General features: G+C 38.2%; 2 protein-coding genes across 2 annotated transcripts in view; one reads left to right on the forward strand and one right to left on the reverse strand.

The window, feature by feature from the left end:
* Positions 1-7626, forward strand: part of LOC137622326 (uncharacterized) — a 70022-nt gene extending 62396 nt beyond the window's left edge. Inside the window, exon 14 of the mRNA XM_068352905.1 lies at positions 884-7626. Within this exon, the coding sequence (XP_068209006.1) occupies positions 884-889 (6 nt within the window). The 3' untranslated portion in view covers positions 890-7626. The remainder of the gene's footprint in view (positions 1-883) is intronic.
* Positions 7627-13670: 6044 nt separating this feature from the next.
* LOC137622327 (dual specificity mitogen-activated protein kinase kinase hemipterous-like) overlaps positions 13671-23642 on the reverse strand; it is a 57820-nt gene continuing 47848 nt past the window's right edge. The window contains 1 exon segment of the mRNA XM_068352907.1: positions 13671-23229. Within this exon segment, the coding sequence (XP_068209008.1) occupies positions 23142-23229 (88 nt within the window). The 3' untranslated portion in view covers positions 13671-23141.

Here is a 23642-nt window from a genome sequence, read left to right on the forward strand (position 1 = left end):
ATCAAGGTGAAAAGAAATGAGATGGAATAGTGTGCCCAAGTGTAACCTTAAGCAAGAGAATTCTACCCCAAGATAGTGGAAAAATACAATACAGAGGCTATGGCACTTCCCAGTACTAGATAACTGTTTTGATTTTGGAGTGTCCTTCTCCTAGAAGAGCTGCTTACTATAGCTAAAGAGTCTCCTCTACCCTTACCAAGAGGAAAGTAGTCACTGAACAATAACATTGAAGTAGTTGACCCCTTGAGCATAGAATTGTTTGATAATCTCAGTGTTGTTGTGGGCATGAGGACAGGAAAATGTGGAAAGAATGGGCCAGACTATTCGGTGTATGTGTTGGCAAAGGAAAAATGAGCCATAACCGGAGAGAAGGACTCCAATGTAGTACTGTCTGGTCAGTAAAAGGACCCAATAACTCTAGCGGTAGTATTTCAATGGGTGGCTTGTGCCCTGGCTAACCTTTTACTTAATAGCAATGGTGAAGACATTGTTGGAAATTGTCCGTATTTGGAAAACAGTTTTGTTTGTAGTAGTTTTTCTTATTTATTGATTTTTATATCTTGATCACTGCATACATTATAACAAATTTGATTTGCTTGTAATTATTTTATCCTAACCTGTACATTATGAATAGGTATTGGACAATTAATGAATGCTTCTCATTGTGAAGTTGTGTGGGTTCTAATTATTCTAATTTAAATACATAAAGTTAGATATTATGTTAACCTCATTTTTTATATTGGTTGGAATATTAACGAATGCTTCTAGTAGGGAAATTGTGTGGGTTCTAATTATTGTAATTTAAATAAATGAAGTTAGATATTTTGTTAATCTTATTTTATATTCTGGTTCGTTTAGATTCATACATATAAATTTTTTGCAGAGTTGACTTTGAGCAGCAGCAGAATAAATGCAACTGTACACTGCAGAAACTCTAGGTAATTTTACAAAATGCATGCACTGGAATTGATCGCCTTGAATCCCGACTTTTAGATGTTTTGATTTTCTTAATGTTACAGCAAATCTTTGCTGACTCAGGTAAGAAGAGTATATAAAAGTAGATTTGGTTGTTTGCAGAATATGAAAGTATCAAGTACGTATCTCTAATATAACAGTGCTGAACTCTTAGGGAAACACCTGTAAATATATGTAGATATATGGTCGACTTATATTTTTCCCTAGATTTGTTCTTGTTAAGGAGTTCTAGTATTCCCAAGATTCATTTGGGATGTTTGGGAATATAAGAATGCAAATTACACATATCTATATTCATCTTTGTAATAATCAAAGTCATAAAAGTCCTTTAACACATTATTTCTTGATTCAAGGGTTAATTCACACTTCTGTATTTATCACTAAAATTGTTGGCTTGTTATTTCAAGTAAATGTACTTGAGAACTATTTGATTTAGCTTTCAAACTGCTACCATCGTTGAATTGCTGAAGGTTATTTATTTTTTGCCAAGGCACAATTTCAAGATGTGTTTGAGAGTTTTAAACTGTACATCTTTAGGCAATGTGCTGTGGCATCATTACTTCTTTGTTTAGAGAGAAAGTATTGAAACTGGTCATCTCTTTAGAAAGCTGCCTTCTAGATCTTCGTCTTTTACAGGAGCTGTTCATATTGCTTCGTTTTTGAAGCTTTCTTAATTGTTGACATCTTATCTGAAAACTAAAAAATTTCCCTTTTTCTTTTAATGTTGCCCTACCCCTCTGGCGAGTTATTGAAATCATTTTGCGGTGTGTTGTAACTATAACCTTTTTCTTCAAGTTCTGTTGTTGCCTTGCTGTTGTGATAATGCATAGTTGATTGCTGTTCAGATTGTGATTTTGTGTTTAGAAAACTTTTATGCCAAGGGGGATGTCTTATTCTGGTTTAAAATGTCTTCTTGTGAGAGTTATTTAAGTTTCCTCTCAGCTTCTTGTATGCAGGAAAGAAATATCATCAGTAGCTGTGTTCACAATAAAGATTCTAGTCATGAAAGGATATCATTTTTTTAAATTTGGGATATGCTAGAGAGAAGACTTAGTTCATTATAATATTACAGGTTTTGATTCTTAGTTTGAATCCTAGGCTAACTCCCAAAGTTGTGCCTTGTGGTTCTGGTGTGCCAGTCGGTAAGGTTTCTGTTGGTACGCAGTAGTAGAGTCTGTTGCCTCTCGTTGAGCCTCTATCTCTCTAATTACTTCAGGTGCTTCTATTGCAAACCCCTCGCATAGTCATGAAACTGTCGGCTCTACATTTTCACTGGATTTCAAGATACAAAGATCCAGGTTAAATGGCACTTGAAAGTTGAAGTTACAAGAATCATTCTTTCGAAAGTTTTGTTAATTGTTCAGTACTTGATCAGTTTTATCTGAAAGAAACCTAGTTTATAAGAATTTCTGGAATTTGGGTTATATGGTAGCATTTGGTAATATAGTGAAATTGGAGTTTTCTTTTGAATTAACTTTTGTTTTTTAAATTTTTGCATTTTCCTGGCTAGTACAGTGGTAACGTGTTTACCTAGCATTCGCATGGCAGCAGATCGATCCCTGCCTGGGACCGAGAGTTTAAGCTGTTTACTTGGGAGGCCACTGTTGTGTTAGGACACCAGAGGGCGGGGTTGGGCTTGCTCGGCTGACGTTCTGGTGAGCATCTATACTGATGGAACTGGAACTGAAACCAGACATCTTTAACGTTTAGTTAAAAAATCTAGGGTGAAGGATTTAATAGTATAAATTTAATTAGTATAAGTCTTGAGGTTTCCTAAAGCTTTCTTTCACTGCCCCACATTTTTCTCAATGTAACAGTTGGCAATATGAATGCCAGGGGAAGTTCATTTAAGTAAACAGAATTTTAGTAATATTAATAGACATTTCTATACTTGCCTGGCAATCTTATAGGAAGGTCAATAGGTTATTGTTTTGACTTTGACTGAATACAAAGGCTATTGTTATTCACACACGACTATTGCATGCATTGCCATATGATTTTAATACATTGAGCGAGGAATAATAGTACAGGATTATTATTATTACTTGCTAAGCTACAACCCTTGTTGGAAAAGCAGGATGCTATAAGCCCACGGGCTCCAGCAGAAAAAAATAGCCCAGCAAGGGAAGGAAACAAGGAAAAATTACAAGAGAAGTTTAAGGACAATAATATTAAAATAAATCTTTTGTATATGAACTATAAAAGGTTGAAAATAACAAGAGGATAAAAGCTTAAAAAAAAACAAGAGGAAAAGAAACAATATAGAATAGTGTGCAGGAGTGTATCCTCAAGCAAGAGATCTCTAACTCACCTATGGGCCAAACAAGGGAAAGGACCGTGCCAACAGGAATTGTTGGCTACAAGACAGTGAAAGACCATGGTACAGAGGCTATGGCATTACCCAAGACTAGAGCACCGTGGTTTAATTTTGGAGGGGAAAGAAAACGACATTTTTTTTGTTTCATGTTAGATGTCGATAATTTAGCCTACTTTGAGAGAGAAGCAATATGAACAGCATGTGAGTATAGAATTAAGTAATTTTATTATCAAAATTGTTACATGTCAATGATTGAATATTTGGAGCTATTTGGCCCTCTAAGTAGACTTGAGTATATGTAGTACTGTACAGTATTGCTTCCCTGTTAGGTTCTAGTTGTGTGCGTGTTTAATTTTTGTTGCTCTTCATGGTGAACTATGTGTTATATTCAACCTGGAATATGTATTAATCTTTCTCATCTGTTACATCTTTCATAATGCATATTGGCTTTTAATGCATTTGTTCTGGGACCAGTTGAAATTAATTATGGTGAATTTCACTGCTTGTGTACTATTTGTTATATTTTGGGCATTATTTTAACTTTATATTCTCTGTTGGGAAATTGTCCTTTTCAATAGTTTAGGAATCCACAGACTTAAGGGATAAGCATAACACAGTTTCATATTAAAATATATTTGCTTTCTTGCATTAAAACCTGTGCAAAAACAAATACTCTATTTAATCCGAAAGTAATAGATATCTCTGAATAACCGTATATTTCCACATATAAGACGACCTTCAGATAAGACAAGGTCAAAAATTAGGGCTAATTTTAATGAATTTAGGTATGCTGTATAAAAAGACTGGTGAATTACAAAACTATCAGCAGAGTATAGGCTAGCTTTTACTGTATACTCAGACATCCAAAATAAATTAAAGGCGATTTTATATTGTGCTTTTGCTAAACACGCCTCCTAAAACCGAAACCACTGCTTTTATTACGTTCTTAGAAGTACAGGGTGGTTTTAGAAGAGGTAGGGGTTGTATGAATCAGATTTTTACAGTTAGGCAGATATGCGAGAAATATTTAGCAAAAGGTAAGGAGGTGTATGTTGCGTTTATGGATCTTGAGAAAGCGTATGATAGAGTTGATAGGGAAGCAATGTGGAATGTGATGAGGTTATATGGAGTTGGTGGAAGGTTGTTGCAAGCAGTGAAAAGTTTCTGCAAAGGTAGTAAAGCATGTGTTAGAATAGAAAATGAAGTGAGCGATAGGTTTCCGGTGAGAGTGGGGCTGAGACAGGGATGTGTGATGTCGCCGTGGTTGTTTAACTGTATGTTGATGGAGTGGTGAGAGAGGTGAATGCTCGAGTGCTTGGACGAGGATTGAAACTGGTAGACGAGAATGACCATGAATGGGAGGTAAATCAGTTGTTGTTTGCGGATGATACTGTACTGGTTGCAGACGCGGAAGAGAAGCTTGGCCGATTAGTGACAGAATTTGGAAGGGTGTGTGAGAGAAGGAAGTTGAGAGTTAATGTGGGTAAGAGTAAGGTTATGAGATGTACGAGAAGGGAGGTTGGTGCGAGGTTGAATGTCATGTTGAATGGAGAGTTACTTGAGGAGGTGGATCAGTTTAAGTACTTGGGGTCTGTTGTTGCAGAAAATGGTGGAGTGGAAGCAGATGTACGTCAGAGAGTGAATGAAGGATGCAAAGTGTTGGGGGCAGTTAAGGGAGTAGTAAAAAATAGAGGGTTGGGCATGAATGTAAAGAGAGTTCTATATGAGAAAGTGATTGTACCAACTGTGGTGTATGGATCGGAGTTGTGGGGAATGAAAGTGATGGAGAGACAGAAATTGAATGTGTTTGAGATGAAATGTCTAAGGAATGTATCTCGAGTAGATAGGGTTAGGAATGAAGTAGTGAGGGTGAGAACGGGTGTAAGAAACGAGTTAGCAGCTAGAGTGGATATGAATGTGTTGAGGTGGTTTGGCCATGTTGAGAGAATGGAGAATGGCTGTCTGCTAAAGAAGGTGATGAATGCAAGAGTTAATGGGAGAAGTACAAGAGGATGGCCAAGGTTTGGGTGGATGGATGGAGTGAAGGAAGCTCTGGGTGATAGGAGGATAGATGTGAGAGAGGCAAGAGAGCGTGCTAGAAATAGGAATGAATGGCGAGCAATTGTGACGCAGTTCTGGTAGGGCTGCTGCTTCCTCCGTTGCCTTGGAAGACCGCGGAGGTAGGAGCAGTAGGGGATTCATCGTTATGAAGCATCATCTGAGGTGGATAATGTGGGAGGGTGGGCTGTGCCACCCTAGCAGTACCAGCTGAACTCGGTTGAGTCCCTTGTCAGGCTGGGAGGAACGTAGAGAGGAGACGTCTCCTTTTTTGTTTCATTTGTTTGATGTCGGCTACCCCCCAAAAAATTGGGGGAAGTGCCTTGGTATATGTATGTATGTATCTTTAAAATTATACCGAGGCCCAAGCTAGCTTACTAATAAACATCACTTGGAATTCAAGGTGTGATTTTCATATCAGTTGTATAAGACAAATCCCCAATTTTAAGGGGTGAATTTTCGGATTATAACCAGGTCATCTTATACGTGGAAGTATACGGCACATTATGTCTGGTCTTAACAGCTTGTAACATTATCGAAGTATAGAGTACAAAAAAAAGAAAAAATGAATGGAACAGAACACACAGAAGGGGTGGATATCCAGTATATGTTCTGGATAGGTAGATATGTATGCAACATCAGTTCCGAGGTAAAGTTTGGCCATCGTACAAAGTTGGATAGAAAGTAAGCGTATGTTAGATCCTTTGAGGATTTATAGATTACTTACAAAACTTTAGAATTGTTAAACTGGGAAAGGGGGATGAAAGCATTAATCTATGTTTCCTTTGAAGTAATCTTAGCTGTTCAGCTTCTTTCTACTTTTAGTTTTTGCTCTAGAAAATTTATTTTGGTCCAACCTTTTAGGCCAGAAATACAACTGGCTGGAACTGCATTTACAGTAAAATTAAATTCTTTAGGTTTAAAATCCAGCTATAATACCCGGAATTTTAAGTGTTTGTCCACCCAATTTATATGTGAAGTACCCACATTTCCATGTCTACTTCCTGAAACATGTCTATTCTCCTCCAGATTTGTTCTAAATAGAATACATCATTTTTGAAGACCTTGTAAATACCCTTACGATCAGTAGAATATCTCTGTAATTCTTATGCTAACTGTTGAAGTCCCAATGGTTCTTTGGTAATTTTTAAGAATTTATTTTTTGGTGCATGCTGATGAAAATATTGAATTGTATTAGTGCAATGTCTTGCTTGGCAAGTTCTTTATATTTTGATGCTTGGATTTATTCATAATATATAAGAAATTTCATGTACAGCTTTAGGTAATGAATGATAACTTACTTTGTGTAATATTTATGCAATTTTCAAATATTCCAATATTTATATAAATTAGTAGACTAGGTGGTTTGGGAATTTAATTTCTGGTGCTTTAAATAAATTACCATGAAAGATATCATGTCATGATTTAGGAAATTAATTATTAGTAATAAGATTTGTATATTTTTGTGGAACTCTAAGGTTACCTTCTTTCTCATAGTATTTTTTATTCAACAATTTTTTTTTTAAGGCGTCATAAAAGGATGTGGTTTTATGACTTATTTTCAGTTTGTCTTCAAATATAAAGCTGAATTTACATTTTACAAAGAAAATTTCCTGTTAGTGGGATAGGTTATTTAACATATCTTAGAAGTACTTAGTGTGTTCACTTTCGTGACTTTCATTTGTGGTTTTTGCTGTTTAGTTTAGAAAAAATAAGAACTCATGAGAAAGGGATGACCTTTATCTTATTTTAGGTGGCAATTGGTGATTAATTTCTTGGTCTTTCAGCATTCAAATTCTCACAGATGTAAAGAACAATTGATTATGTAAAAAAGAACTGGCTACTTTTTCTTTTAAAAATATTCCAGATTGGAAGGTAATCTTTTTGATTTAAGAAAAAAATTGATGGTTGGAAAATTATAACATCCTTCATGTAAAACTGTGGAAACTAAAAATTATGGCTGATGAGGTTGTGCATATTTATAATCAGTCAACTTGTTAAGCATTTTGTAACAAGAATTTATTTCAATTTGTTTACTGTAACATGAAAATTTGTTTCTCAATGACTAGATCAGAAAATTTCATGCTGCAGTGCATCAGCTGTTTTACTAATTGATCATGTGTAAATAAATGAAAAATGCCTGATTTTAAGGTATTGTACAGTTTATAGATCTGGTCATGAAAATTGTCCAATGAATTGTAGTTCAAGAAGATTAAATGAAGAAAAATCTATATCTTGTAAATTACTCTACATTTTATCTTGTACAGTAGTTTTAAGTTTCTAACCATACACTTTTATTGGTGCTCTGTTATGTCATTTATTATGAGAGGGGACTGATATTGATCTTAAGGAGCAACTGTATCGATAAACAAGATATCAATTAGGTAGATACAAAATTTGTTCTAATCAGTATAATAACTTTGTTCATTAAAAACCACAGTAATTCCCTGGTTATTGTGGGTATTACGTTCCAACCCAATAACTTGTCTACAATGGCATCTACACTCGTGATCGCCAATTAGCAAGTCTGCCTTGCATTTGCCCTTCATGTGGATGTAGTTCAAGCAATCATCAAGTGTTATTTTTATTTCTGCTGAAGGCAAGGTTTTTTTCTTTGTAGGTGAGGAATACAGTACTCTATAGTGATCTGCAGTTGTCGACACTACCTACTCTTCTATGCAAGGAGGATTTTATAAAATTCCATGGCTCCAGCAATTGCATTTCTAAACTGCAACACACAACTCATCTGGGGTCCTAATGTTCCGCGATGCCTTGAAGTTATTCTACCTTTTTTTTTCAAAAGTTAACTTTGTCTATTCATTTTGGCTCTTCTTGATCTTCCACGTTCGCACTTGCCATCTTTGTCATGTCCTGCCGCTAATTATCTTTTAACCCTTTTACCCCCAGGCTTTTTGGAAATTTCCAACCCTTAACCCCCAAGGGGTTACTTTTTTCCCAGCACATTTTGGTGTATATTTCTTTTAAATTGCTCTAACAGCCTTAATTTTTGTCATAGAGAGGTCAGGTTGGTCTCATTCTCTTCTCAAAAAATTATCAAAAATATGAAAAAAATAATTTTTATAGCATTTTTTTGCAAGGACGTACCGGTACGTCCATGGGGGTAAAGGGATGGCTTTTGTGAAACGTACCAGTACGTCCTTTGGGGGTAAAAGGGTTAACAAGTTGAGTGGTCCTCGATCAGGTCCTTCACGTCCTCAGAAGTCATATTGGTGAAGCCATCTCCTAGCATTTTTGCCGGTTTCAGTGCCTTATCAAGTGCATTGGTGGATTTTGTGAGAGAATTCTTTATAGTAGTATTCTTTCACTGACAGTATATCCCATGGGAGTTAAAGGATTTTAGGGTCATTTCAGGGAGGGAAAAAGGGGGGTAAGGAAGGAACCTGTGTCTCTTGGACTTACTGCCTGTGGTTTTCCCGGGGCTACACCTTTAAATTTTTTTGAGCGTGGAAATGACGGGACCGAGAATCCATCCAGGGACCTCCTCGAACAATCCTTTAAGTAGTGAGCTGTGAAGGTTGATTGACTAGACCATGTACCTGCCCTCAGGATTTGGCCCACTGCCATGTTCTTCTCAAAGGCCAACGAAGTACTTAGCCCTCTAATGTCGTGGGGTCAGGGCTTCCCCGGAAGAGGAACCCCTGCACTACTGTAGGCTCTCATGATCACCTGCCGTAGCCAGAAGGAGATTGTATTCTTGGAGACTGGCTTCTTTACTAGTCCCGAGGAGACGAACAGACTTGATTTCGGGTTGAAGTCTGGCTGTCCTTTCTAAGTACTTCCGTACCGCCCTGACAGGGCACAGAAGCAAGTCCCTTGGGTTGTCCGAACGAGGGATTGCCGGCACTGAGAATCCTTCAAACTTGGGGTCCCAAACTGCTGGATTCTGAGTCTTGGCCACGAAGGATGGTACGAACCTGAAGGTAGCTTCACCCCAGCCCTTCGAGTGTGATACCTCGTACGACAGTCCATGAATCTCCCCTACCCGTTTTGCTGATGCCAGAAAAACTCTCGAGGGTGAGCTCTGTCCAAGATGTCCTTTAGGGGTTTGAAGGGAGGTTCTGACAGCATCTTCAGGACTCTAGCCACGTCCCACTGGGGCACCCTAACGGCCTGAGGGGGCACGATTGCTCGAAACTCTTGATGAACATCGAGATATGTCTGGAGGTACCCAGGTCGATGCCCTTCAGGAGGAAGACTTGGCCCAGGGCAGCCCGGATTTCTTTGATGGCTGGGATGGACATGTTTACCTCGTCCCTGAGATAGACCAGGAAGTCCGCTATCTCCGGGATGGAGGCCTGCAACGGTTTGATGTTCTTCGAGACGCACCACTTAGTGAAGGTAGCCCATTTTGCCTGGTATACTGCAGCTGACGAACGTCTCAGGTACCCTGACATCCTTGTTGCTGTCTTCGCTGAATATCCTTCCTTCCTCAGGAGGCGCTTGATAACCTCCACGCGTGAAGGCAGAGGGATCGAATGTTTTCGTGGAACCTTTTTAAGTGCGGTTGCCGGAAAAAGTCTGGTCTGTCCGGAAGGGGCCAAGGTGGAAGGCGCGCCAGTTCCTTTAGATCTACGAACCACTCTCTCTCCGGCCACCAGGGCGCTACCAAAGTCATCCACAGGTTGTCCGCTCGCCTCGCCCTGTTGAGGACTTGCCTGAGCATCCCGAAGGGAGGGAAGGCATAAACGTCGAGGTTGTCTCAAGGGTGTTGGAAGGCGTCCTCGAACGCCGCCTCCGGATCTGGCACAGGAGAACGAAACACGGGGAGCTGTGCGTTCAGTCTCGTGGCGAAGAGGTCTATCACTGGCAAGCCCCACTTCTGAATGAGTGTCTTGGTCACTTCCGGGTGCAAGGACCACTCGGACCCTACCACTTGACCCATTCTGCTGAGGCCGTTGGCCAGGACGTTTCTCTTCCCTGGAATGAATCTGGCTGAGATCTTGATCTGCTCTACTTCGGCCCATTCTAGTAACTCCATCGTGAGGTCGCACAGCTCCTTCGATTTCAGTCTTCCTTGCCTCTTTATGTAAGCCACCACCGTGGCGTTGTCGCACATCAGCGCCACGGTGTTTCCTCAGAGCTGATGGACGAACTCTAGGCACGCTCTTCGCACTGCCATCATTCCTAGCACGTTTATGTGCAGGTTCTTCTCCTCGTCTAACCATCTTCCTCTTGCTGTTTTGTAGAGGAGATGAGCACCCCAACCCTCCTTGGATGCGTCCGTGAACAGAAGCATCTCTGGAGGGTCAGCTGCGAAGGGCATTCCTTTGAGGGTGTTCGATCTGTCGTGCCACCACTCTAGGACTTCCTTCGTCTCCGGGGACACTGGGACCACCTTGTGCGGGGGTCTCTCTGGTTCCAGAGCTCCTTCAGGTTCCATTGTACTCCTCTGAGTTTGAGCCTCCCCTGGGGGACCAGCTTCTCCAATGTCACGAGGTGGTCTATCAGTCTTTGCCAGTCCTTGGCTCTCCTGGGCTGGCCTGACAGGAAGGGCTGGAGGATTTGATCTAAGTTGTCCAGTCTCTCCGCGGAAGGGCTCTCGCCAACCGGGAGTCCAGGACCATTCCGAGGTAGTTCATCCTGGTGGAGAGTATCAGTTGGGACTTCTCCAGGTTGATGATGATACCCAGGACGTTGCAGAACTGCAGGAGCTTTGCGCCTTGCTCCCTCAGTACTTCCCGAGGCTGAAAGTAACAACCAGTCGTCCAGGTACCGAATCAGGCGGATGCCCTGTTCGTGTGCCCAGGCTGAGACTGTTGTGAAGACCCTCGTGAAGACCTGAGGGGCTGTGGACAGACCGAAGCAGAGGGTCTTGAACTGCAATGTTTGGGTACCCCATTTTACCCTTAGGTACTTCCTGCTGGAGGGGTGAGCAGGGATTTGGAAGAATGCGTCCTTGAGGTCTATGGACATCATGAAGTCCTCTTCCCTCAAGGCCGCTAGGACCGACTTCGGGGTGTCCATCTTGAAGTCGGTCTTGCACACGAACCTGTTGAGGGCTGAGAGGTCTATGACTGGTCTCCAGTCTGCTGTAAACCCTGGACCCGGGTTTTTGACTGGTTCTATTGCCCCTTTCGCCAGCATCGCAGAGACTTGTTCTTTTAGGGCTGTCCTTTTCAAGGGATCTTTGGGTGCCAACCACCCCGCCTGTAGATCTGGTATCAGAGGTGGGGGGTCCGCCAGGGTCTGAGTCGCGCCGCGTTACTGGTGGGTCCACTCGTCGATCGGCCGGCGACAAAGGCTCCATGAAGACGGACGGGAGCGTAGCTGAAGGCGCTGGAGGCAAGCGGGGAAGCTCCTCGCTGGGGAACCAGGTCTCTAACTCCTCTTCCAACCTCAAGGGTGATCTGAAGGGCGTCTAAGGAGGCGCCCACGCGAGGGGGTCTGACGGCGGCGAGTCCTCCTCCTCGGCGCCACCCTCGGCTGCGGACGTACCTGAAACACATGCCCAAGAGGCTGCAGCAGTCTTTCCCCACATAGGATCGTTCGAAGAGACTGGCCCCTCGTGCACCAGGGCTCGTCCTCCAAACACACTCCCGTCCCTCCCTCAGGCCCCCACTTACCTGGATCGACAACACAACCCCACTATCTGGTAATTCAGACTCTTGGGCAAGAGCCACAGGCCTCTTCCCCGCAACTGACTTACCTCGTCCCCTACTCTGGGTAGGGGAAGGCGGCAGACACACACTATCCGACGATGCGCCGGGCGAAGCAAGAGGCAACGGGACGCTCGGTTTCCTAGGCAATCTCCTGGAAGACTTCTTTTTCTTGGTGCCGTAATGCACCCACTGCACCTCGTTCTAGGACTCGCACTCCGAACACGTGGCTGTAGGGGAACAAACACTGCCCCTACACGAATACAAGGAGTGCGGGTCAACTTCAGGCTTTGAGAGGAAGGCGCCACACGATTTACCGGCCATAGGCCCAGGGCAACGTCACGGATGCTCCATTGCGCACTAGTAAGTCACCGCGAGACACAGGAACACAGAGGGAAAAGGATAAGGAACAGCACAAAGGGACCACGAGGGAACCGCGTGGGACACAAAGGGTCGCACTGGGTAAGGAGAGCGTGTCGGGATGTAATCGCGACACGACCAGAAAACTTACTGGAGATCGAGACCTGAGCAAGCATGCTCTCTGACCCCGGGTCGCCTCATGGCGCATATCACTCTGCCAGAGGTTACCCCGCATAGAAAACGGGAGTAGGGTAAACTACATAAAATTCTGGTCGGTTGGGAGGAGATCCCAGATACTCCTAAGAAAGTAGTTCGAGGTAAGTACTCAGTGTTGGAACAATCCTTGTTTCGTAAAATAAATTTTACGTATACCAAAACCTTCGTATTTAGAGGTTTCCCTACACAACTATTGGTCTCAGAAACCAGTGATACACTGGAGGAACAGCAATATGAATAAACATATTTAGATGTGATCCTCAGGTTGACGGGGGATCTGTTCCTATGCCAAGCTGTAGATTTTTATCGTAAGTCAATTTTATACTGTATACTCTACTAATGCAATTTACCAAGAGAAAATAATCCTTTACCATACAAAAATACCTGTACTATATACAGCAGTGTATCTACTTTACACCTATACAGAACAAGTATATAATAAGTAATTCCTTACCTTTATTCCTGTGGCTGGCCTACACACAGTCATTGGTAGTCTCCCTCACACTTTCCAGACATGATGCAGCAAAAGAGCAGCACCAAAATCCTGAATGCGTATCATAAACTACGATGAACTAATGCTAGTGATGCATAACGCACTACTACATGGTGTTAGTCCGCATCAACGAACTAAACGCCATAACTCTAAATTGAACTACAATTTTTTTTAATTACCTTATAGGAGCTCGGTTGCAACTCCAAATCATCTTAACGTGAGAACCTTCTGTATTAAATAAAATTATCCGCGATAGGTGAACTGCGATATAGTGAGGTGTTAATGAACAAAGTGCTATTGTACTGAATGTGAGTCTCTATTCTCAAGCCTACTCTGCCTCAAAGAATAACATACGAATCTCTGGAAATAAAAAACATTGCTGGAAAATAGTTAGTGTATAACATGTTAACAAGTAAAATCACTGTATGAATTAATGTACTTACATATAGTGCCTTTCCTGGTAGTGTGAGGTGCTGAGAACACTCATCTTGATGGGGGATTTGAAAAGTGCAGTAATTGAAAACAAGCAAAAACTATATACCTTTATGTTGCTTTTTTTACCTTGAATTATGCAATATAATATTGGGAATAAGTATTACAAAAAGATTAGCTGTGTAATACAATGAAACTCCTATTTACTTTTCTTATAATTAATTTATTACTTTTTACATCATTTACACATTGTTATAAATAAAACAATTTTTAGCACTGGAATACTAGAACCACACTCATACATAATATACAAACTTACATACATGCATACGTACATACAACCCTCAAAAGACCTATGAAAATGTGTTGAGATCACAAATTAAGCTTTGATTTATCTGTTAATGTTTTCTAGATGGTTAGGAAATGATTGATAAATCAAGCCGAATTAAGTGATGGCATCACAAATGCACAACCAATGATATCAGTTAGACGGCGCAACCGTACTTTGAAAATCCAATAATTAATATATAAATATTGGCTAAATTGTGTGGGAATAATTTGGAGTTTGATACCTCTCATCAATAGCAGAACACAATAAAGGTTTATGTTTTCAATGCGCGAACAAATAATTATGTACGCTAACATGGTAACCGAGAAATTTAAAATGACTACGAACAAATGTACATATGGTGGTATGTTATTAAGATTAGTTTAGCCCCTAAAAACCTGTTACAGTTTCACATTACTGTACCGGCAATTACTTAGCCTGGCTGCAACTATTAATGCAAAAAGAAAAGTTAAAAACTGGTGTCAATTACAACAAACACCAGGAGACTTATTATCAGAAGAGAATTCATATAATGTTAATATATTTGTGTCATTTAAGACATCCACCATAATGCAAAGGGTTAAGTAATAAAAAATAATGTTACTTAGTTGAGCGCTACTAACGATGAAAGTTCCACTCTTGTTAGACCACACTAGTTGCTGGCGCTAAAAGTGATAATGCCGTATTAAAAATGTACAATGGAAAAAAATGAAATGATAAATGCATGTTTTGTGCTAACATGATTACTGATCAACAGTATATTACAATAATGAGAAATGGCATGGTGCACAAATGATAAGTGAAAAAAATGCAATGTACATTTCTAATTAAGAGCAAAATAAAATTTAAAACCCAACAATTGAAATATAAATGTAACTTTAAAACCAATTGACATACATCATCTATTTTTAATACAGTGATTATGGAATGCCACCTATATGAGTAAATAGTTGAAAGATGCAATGCTGAATGCAAGATTGATGTAAATGATTATGATGTCAGTTGGCATTTATAAGGAATCCCCTTGACAATTCAATCAATAGCATTGACTTGAAAAACACTATTACTACACCAGCTCTTGGAATACTGTATACTGGGTAACAAGGTAACTAGCTACTGCAAAATTATTGCAATTTCACAATACAGTTTCTCAAAATCATCTTTTGTCCCACCCCTTTGGCATTACAGCGTCTTTTGATGAAATGAATGCCTCAACTGACATATATTATTATCATAAGCAAAATGACTTGAAATTTTAACAGAAATGATGGCATATAAAAGCCAGGCTCTAGCAGTGGTCTAACAATAGTGTAGCCTACTTAAAAAAAAAGGGGGGAGAAAATGAGAATAAAAAATTCGGACCCCAGGATAGTAAAGAGCACAGCGCAACCACAGTGATATCCACATGAAAGGCACAGAGTAATTCACAAAAACTGAGGTAAAAGTTTCTTTGAACTGTAGTGTTCAATTTTCCGTGGTAGATGGAATCTCAGGATTGAATTTTCTAATCCCCTGAGCCTCAAACTAAAGAGATAAAATATAATCCATTCTGAGGAGAGATGAACAGCTAGGCTCAATACACATTGTCACCAGCTCCATTTACTTTCTAAGATTACCTCTTATAATATGACAGTACAGCAAACCATGATACTTTAATGTGAAAAATCTTACGCACAATTAAATCGTCCAAATGCATCAGCATATCAAATTTCAAAATACATTTGGAAACCTTCATCTGTGTTTACATTTTCTAGTACCTCACAATTTAATTAAATTCATCTTAGTAATAAAATGCCAACTTAAAATTCACTCTGGATTTAAGGCTTTAAGCTGATAATATCGAGCTGAATCTTCAAAACATGTTATGAAAAGGCTTTATGCAAGAGCAGCAAAACAGGTGTTGGGACATCTCATATTTGTTCATAAGCAAGAGAGGAATACGTAGCTTTACTTTCAATACATCTGGGTAAATAAGATTTGTTTTTGTTTTTTTTCCTTACAGCTCAATGACAAATTACTGGGTTCTAATGAAAAAGATATGGATTACATACTGTAAATGATGCCCAAAAATGCATCTTGGACTAGTAAGACATAATATACAAGTACTTGTTTTAATACCTGTTAATATTCTAGATACAATAATTACATATACAGCTATAGGTAGCATACAATACAGCAAGTGCACTTTGTACCATGTCATGACAGCAAAAAAAAATTATTAAAAATAAATTCCTGCTTTCATGTCTTGTGATTTTTTTTTTTTTTCATACAAAGACAATCTCAAAAGGAAAGAAATGATTGATGTGTACAACTGACCACTTTTAGTAGGACACGAGACAAAAATACTCATTCTAGACCATGCCGAAACATCAAGACTTGAATGAACTGTTTAACCTTATACAAAGAAATACCTCAGTCGGTTACTATCACTTAGTAAACACCCAGCCCACCTAACCTTGCATGAAGAAATAATTCATTAAGTTATATTTTTAGTTTGATCATACCATGTGCTGAGGTTAGCACAAAGGGGTTTCTCTTAGATACAACTGTATATTCAATTTGCAGGGAAAGTGTTACTATATACTACTAAAAAAATAAATGTTATGCGATAAAAAAAAAAATAATAATGTATACGGTATTAAGTCACCTAATGGGTAGATTGTCCATACGTATTCTACTTTTATTTGATTGGGTACCCTACTTAGTTTACTCACGCTCTGTAAATCTTTTATAAGTTACCGATAACACAAATGTTGCAAAAACTTAAACTAAAGACATAACTAGAAGAGAGAAAAACTTAGATACACTGACGTTGCTTATTCAAACTAGGAATAAGAGACCTGTGTACGGTAGGATTTTAATATTTTCAATGAATCTTCCCCCTGAGTTCATTGCATTATTTCCATTTCTTCAAGTTGAGAGGAATGTCAGAGTGTTTTTAAAATGAGATTTAGTCTTGTGTAATTTTATTATACAGTATAATGTATAATACTTACAAAATAAGATCAACCAGACCTCAGTCTAATAGAGCCGATTATCAGACTGACCCTAAAAAATTAGGGATAAAATTAAACAATAACTAAAATTATATATGTACATATAAATTATATAGTTTAAAAACTAAATAAAATCTTTTACCATTCATTAAAAATTGGGACCTTTTACTATTATCATCACTAGCCAAGCTACAACCCAAGTTGGAAAAGCAGATGCTATAAGCCCAAGGGCTTCAACAAGGAAAAATAGCCCAGTGAGGAAAGGAAATAAATAAACTATTACAGTATTCCCGACATTGTATGTTCACTAAATGTATTCGACTATGAAAGCCTAGGCAGGGACTTTCAATCAGCAATGCAATTTCACCGATTGCAGAGAACTTTTCGTTGAATAAAAGTAAGAGACAGAAATGATAAACATCCTTAACCCTTTTACCCCCAGGCTCTTTGGAAATTTCCCACCCTTAACCCCCAAGGGGTAATTTTTTCCCCAGCACATTTTGCAGTATATTTTCTTTAAATTGCTCTAACAGCCTTAATTTTTGTCATAGAGAGGTCGGGTTGGTCTCATTCTCTTGGAAAATGCCTGAATTTTCTCAAAAAATTATCAAAAATATGAAAAAAATATTTTTTATAGCATTTTTTTGCAAGGACGTACCGGTACGTCCATGGGGGTAAAGGGATGAGTATTGTGAAACGTACCAGTACGTCCTTTGGGGGTAAAAGGGTTAATAAACATATTCTGATGTATGTTTTTAGAAAATAAAAAAAAGTTACAAACAATACAGGATCGTGTGGAACTCCCTTTTTATATGGACAGCTTTATACTGATAGGATAATCCTACAGTATTTATCTGTAGTATAAAATATCTATTTCAGTTTAACCAAGCCATGTAAATACTATAACCTATTATACACCATATGGTGAATGAGTTACTTGAAAAATAAAATAACTGGAAAAAATATCAAATTTGAAAGAAAACCAAGAAAGGCTATCAAACCATTAGGATCTTTCGCTGCTCATAAACATCTTACGCTTGGTAGACAAACGGGAACTTCCAAGTGAATGCATGGAGAACTGGGGGTTAAAGATTGACAACAGAGAACCTTTGGAACTGGTTTTTCCGTGAACTGTGAACCTATTTCTTTGATTTGCTTCCTCTATTTACATTTGCCTCGGCTTTAAAACCATCTTACGTGGAAACGGGTGAAATCCGCCAAAGGAAACCAGAAGAAACAAAAGATTCCGACAGCTAAAACTCCACATGAAAACCTACAATAAAGGCTGGTATTACAGATGTACAAAATAATACATTTTGCAACAGGAACCCCCCCCCCCCAAAAAAAAAGGGGTGGGGGGGAGAGGCCATGACACTTAATAAAAAGCTTTCATTAACAAACAACATGACTTGACGAGGCATGTTAATCACCTTCAATATTAAAGGTGGGGAGTGCACCATGGTTGACAAACTAAACAATATTAATTTTTAAAACTTATAACATGTAAGAACGATTTGTTCTTCCTGGATGTACAATCACGATGCAAGACAATTTTTGCGGAAAAAAAACCTGAGCCAATGAATAAGATTACAATACCTCACAGATATACATAGGAACACTACCTGTATTTCGTAAAGTAACCCTTATATACAGTGTACACTAAAATCTACCCTTCCTATTAGGCTAATGAACGGATGTACTGTTTCACATTACGGCTATAATGTACTAACACAACACGAGTACACAAAACTACACTTTTAAACTTTTTTGTTAATAAAAATATGCTCCTTTGTTCTTTATGAACTAGCGAAAGCTATTTCCAATCTACAAGTATAAAAATATAAAATTCATAGTATATGCAGTCATGTGGGATAAAATAGCCTGTATCCTTCAAGTTGGAATTAGGAAGAAATACAGATAAATACCAAATTATATCTTTAACACAAACACATCAACATATAATTCCTTGACTGCTTTACTCTCTCTGATGTGTTACCCGAGGAGTGACAATGTTTTTAATAAATAAATGCAATATATTTAGTTTTTTCTTCCTCCCCTGAATTTTACTTCTCTATATTAATGTGAATCAACAAGCATAAGAATTCCTTTTCACTGTTTTCTTATCCTTTTTTTGTACAACCTAAATTTAATTGAATAAATACAAACAAATTACAAGATCTTGTTAACCTTGACTGCCTAAAGCCTATACAGTTCCCTACATGCTGTCAACACCTGAATAAAAGAGGTCGACTTCCCAAATAAAACTCTATGCAATTATCTGAATAATGCTGTCACAGCCTGCAGATAAATTTAATCCACATGCAAAGCCTTGGCTAAAGGAGAAGAATAAGGTTACCTTTATTCAAGGTAGCCAATGTCAAAGCCTCTGATATTAGGAAAGAGCTCCAATGTCTTGTGAAAGACTAATTAACCCAGCTAAGGGACATTCCATCAAAAGAAAATGCATGGCAGAATTTTCAGCGGTACTATCATCATTATGCCTGTCTTGGTTGATCCGGTAGGCCCTGCTGCTTCCTCCGGCGCCTTGGTGACCGCAGAGGTAGCAGCAGTAGGGGATTTGGCGTATGAATCTTCACCTGTGGTGGATAAAGGGGGAGGGTGGGCTGTGGCACCCTAGCAGTACCAGCCAAACTTCAACTGAATCCCTCGTCAGGCTGGGAGGAGTGGCGAGAAGAAAGGTCCCCTTTTGTTCACTTGTTTGATGTTGGCTATCCCCCCCAAAAAATTGGGGGAAGTGCCTTGGTAAGTAAATATAGAGATAGTAGATAGATAGTTTCCCATCAAAACTAGGATTAAATAGTTGATGGTCAACTCTGTTTTCATAGGTCTTGTTAGATATGTGCCAAGGCTTCTGTGAGAATGCTATTTATTTGGATGTGATAATAATGACCATTTGATCCTTGATGATAAACTATCATTCATAACAAATTTACAATTTTATTTTCGTAATGTGACAACAAAATTTTGGCTGATCTGCCGGCCATCTTAGCTTCCTAGGAATAAAATGTAAAAGTAACTTACAAGGAGCACTTGGTCTAAATTTCTAAAGTTAATAAGGCTTAAAAACATCCGATTATCTCGAGTTCTATATAAGAGTATGAAAGGGAAAGGATTTGTGAGAATCTATAAATATGATTTACAACAAATATTCATTCCTAGTTTCCCTTCGAACTGCATGTTAAAAGCAAGACTTAGTTAGAAAACTTACAAATTCAAGTCCACCTGTATGCAATTAGAAAATCCCAATTATAGTGTGTTTCAATGTGAAATCATGAACAAAATTCATGCTTAACATGAAAACATTTTCTTTCTAACGGAGTTGATTTTTAGATACGTTTTTAGCATAGAAAAGGCAATTTATTTTTTAAACCAATGAAGTCATATTTCATGAATTAACTGTGTGATTTCAAACATCACAATTCAGTGGACAACTGGAATTCAAACTAGTTCATGAACCTCTGCATCCATTATTAAAACCAATATCTATCATGAAAATTCCCTCCACATAAAAAACAATAATCATGCGTTCACTTTAGCTATACTATTAAAAGAAAAAAAGAGAAAAAAACAACAAAGAAACATTTTTAAAACAACAAAATTGCACAAATAAAATTAATACAAATTGTCTAAGTAGGCTTTACGTATTTTTGCGAAAATACGTATATCAAAGACTAAAGTTCTCAACAATTGCTAATTCAAATATCGTAAATTGTACCTTTCTTCACCTATAAAAACCTCAGTTCAAAAGTGACTTGTCAGCATGGTCGCAGATTTCAAGTATTTTCATTATATGCACACTATTGAACATAAAAATATGTTTAATTAACAATGTACTAAAAGTTAAGTCAGTCAGTTTGAGTAACCCAACCAAGTTTTTGATCAACTTACAATCTCCCTTAAAAAAAACTGAATTGGCATGGCAGTTGTTTAAAAAAAAAATTTCTGAAGCCGTGAACGAGAGCAATAGCTGTAATTGAAACTTTTTTTTTTCACCAGGCAGTACTTACTTGGCAAACATCTGTACAATTTAATAATGTGGCTACATTTCCAGTTTTGCAGCAACACGATTTCTAGTCCAGTGAGAATAATACTCCATCCTCGTCGTCAATATTGGTAATCAATGTCTTGTAATTCTATAAGGCGAAGGTGATAGGTAACCATTTGAATTATCCAATTAAAATCTAACAGAAAAGAATTGAGAGTTATGAGGTATTCTATCACCCTTTTTCCCATTAGTTTTGATGCAGTACAGTTATAGAACAACACTGTAATGTCATGATACAAAATGTTTCCAATCATATAACAATAAATAATTTCATAAAAAGGATTACTAAAACTATGTTCCCACAATTTGTCCCCTACTAGATCCAAAATCGTTTGTACGAAGGACAAACCTAAACCTAACAGAAGGATATTTTATCTTTTGATTTGAAGTGCATTACTCAAGTGGATCACCAATGCTTTACCAATTTGACGGACTGTTAAACATATATGTTACGTCACGATTATGTCTGATCTTTCGCCATCCTGTTTTAAAATACCTTCAGTGAATTGTTGACCTTTGAAAATACTAGCTTCAATACCCATGCATTTAAATAACAGTACTTGGTGACATCCAAACTATGAGGATAATTGTGAACTTGCCAAAATAATGGTTGGGATCACCAGAAACCGTGACCACTCAAGAGTGCAACATGGCATCTGTAATGAGTTAACAGAACACCTACAAAGGGCATTTGCATCCATTTTCTTTTCTTAATTTTTTTTCCCCTGAGATTGGCTTTCATACTGAAAACAAAAATCAACAATGACATTCTTCAATTTAGAATAACCGTCATTAAAATTTCCGGCATACATGAATAATAAAGCTAAAAACAGATGATCAACAATTTTACATTTGTATGTATAAAATCAAGTTCTTCAAACAGTCTAGGTTTGCAGGTGTGGAACGTCGCAGATTCTTTGATTCTTACGTTTGATGATCTATTGCGGGTGTGTAAACCTCAATCCACTCATTAAAAACTGTGTCGAGAGATTTCAAGCTCACTATCCTTTCATACACAGTAATGCATTTATAGAGAAAATATTTTACACACTTTTCATTTCAAAATCATACTGTCCTTTTAAGCTGGCACACACAAGTTTTACAAAATACAAACCTTAAGTTTTAATAAGGTTTAATTGAACAGATAGACTATTCACACTGAAAATAGACTGTCTGAAAAACCATAATTTCAAGACCTATAGGATTTTTTAATATAAATTATGTATTCCTGTTTACTATTCAACATCAGTGACATTGCTAACATAAATGTTTAACAATAGAAATATACAATTTCTTGTGCATAAATGAGCAGTATAATCTGGAACTTTTATGAAGACAGTCCGCTAGAGTCACTGTCAACCTCAAGACAGTCCACTCGAGCTGTCAAACCCAAATGGAAAAGGTCAAGTGGAGAGCCGAACACCAGATGGAGCAGTTTCCTCTCAAACCTCCACATAGCAATTTACCTTTTTTGTAATCATCTAAAATGTTATATGGACAGACTGGTAGGGATAAAATTCTAATATGCTTCAAATCGTGACAAATATTTTTGAATAATCGCAATATATGTAAAAAGAATCTTAAAATACAATAAAATTCTAAAATTTTCCTTAATAAAAGAATTAATTACACCACTGATCATACTCCCACTGGATAATAATAAACAAGCTAAAAGAGACTATTAATACACAAGTTCGACCAAAAAATTATATTACATATTAAAAAGAAATTTCTGTGCACTTGTCATCTGTTCAAATTTCTAAAAACTCTGTCAACAGCTTCCCCCCCCACCCTTTGATATTTGATTTTTCTTAATCATACCCCTAAGGTTCATGCTAAATGAATAAAGGCTGTATCACAGTATAGATAATGAGACAGAAATGGAACTCGCATTTTGTGTGCAACCAGAAAAAAAAAGATATGCATTCTTCTGTTGGCGTCTCGTGAACATACTTATGGTACTTGAAAAAGGGGGTAAAAAAAATATATGTGTATAGCATAAACTGAGAGCTGCAGATGTAAAAAAATCACTTCAGCTTTTCAATTGGCTCACCTACCTAAGTAATGTAGGCAGGCAATGAGATACTCTCAGAAATCCATGAGATGAAAATGAAAGATGTGTTCCATCTACACTATGTTTATATGACTAGCTGTTTCTTGCCACGGTTACACCAAGCTTCAAGAGCCTTGTCCAGAGACTCTCTCTCATCCTGAGCTTTTGTGGCTGTTGAAGGTTTGAGGCTCACAGGCCTTGAGGGCCTCTATAGGGTGTATTCGCAGGGGTCAGGGATTTCCCAATCGGGGGAGTATTCGACGCTGTGGTTCTGGGGTGTAGTAGGGTCGGCTGTTGTAATAGGCTTCCTGAGAGTACCTGCAATTGATAAATGTGACAAATTTTAGATTAACGTGCAAAAAACAATTGGAATAGAAAAGTCAAAATTTTTCTCTGAATATTTTCCTTATGTTAATTATAATTAGTTTTTTCATACAAGTTACTCCTTGGTAGTAACATAAAATCAGATTCATGGAAGTAGGCAATATGAAACCCGAATCAGGCAACCTCTATGGGTTAATTTTAGGCCTGATTCAAGGCTCTGGACACACGAAGTGGTTTTTTTTTTTTTTATATAAAACCAGGTTCAGGATACATTTTATATACATTACTGCCACCATTTTCAAATACTGTATGCCCACATTTCTTCAACAAATGGCCCTAGATAATGGAGACTTTTGATACATAGACAACAAGTCAGCGATAGCATGATGGACATGTCTTGTAAAAAC

This window comes from Palaemon carinicauda, chromosome 29 (genome assembly GCF_036898095.1).
Source record: "Palaemon carinicauda isolate YSFRI2023 chromosome 29, ASM3689809v2, whole genome shotgun sequence".
In the NCBI taxonomy this organism is placed as follows: Eukaryota; Metazoa; Arthropoda; class Malacostraca; order Decapoda; family Palaemonidae; genus Palaemon; species Palaemon carinicauda.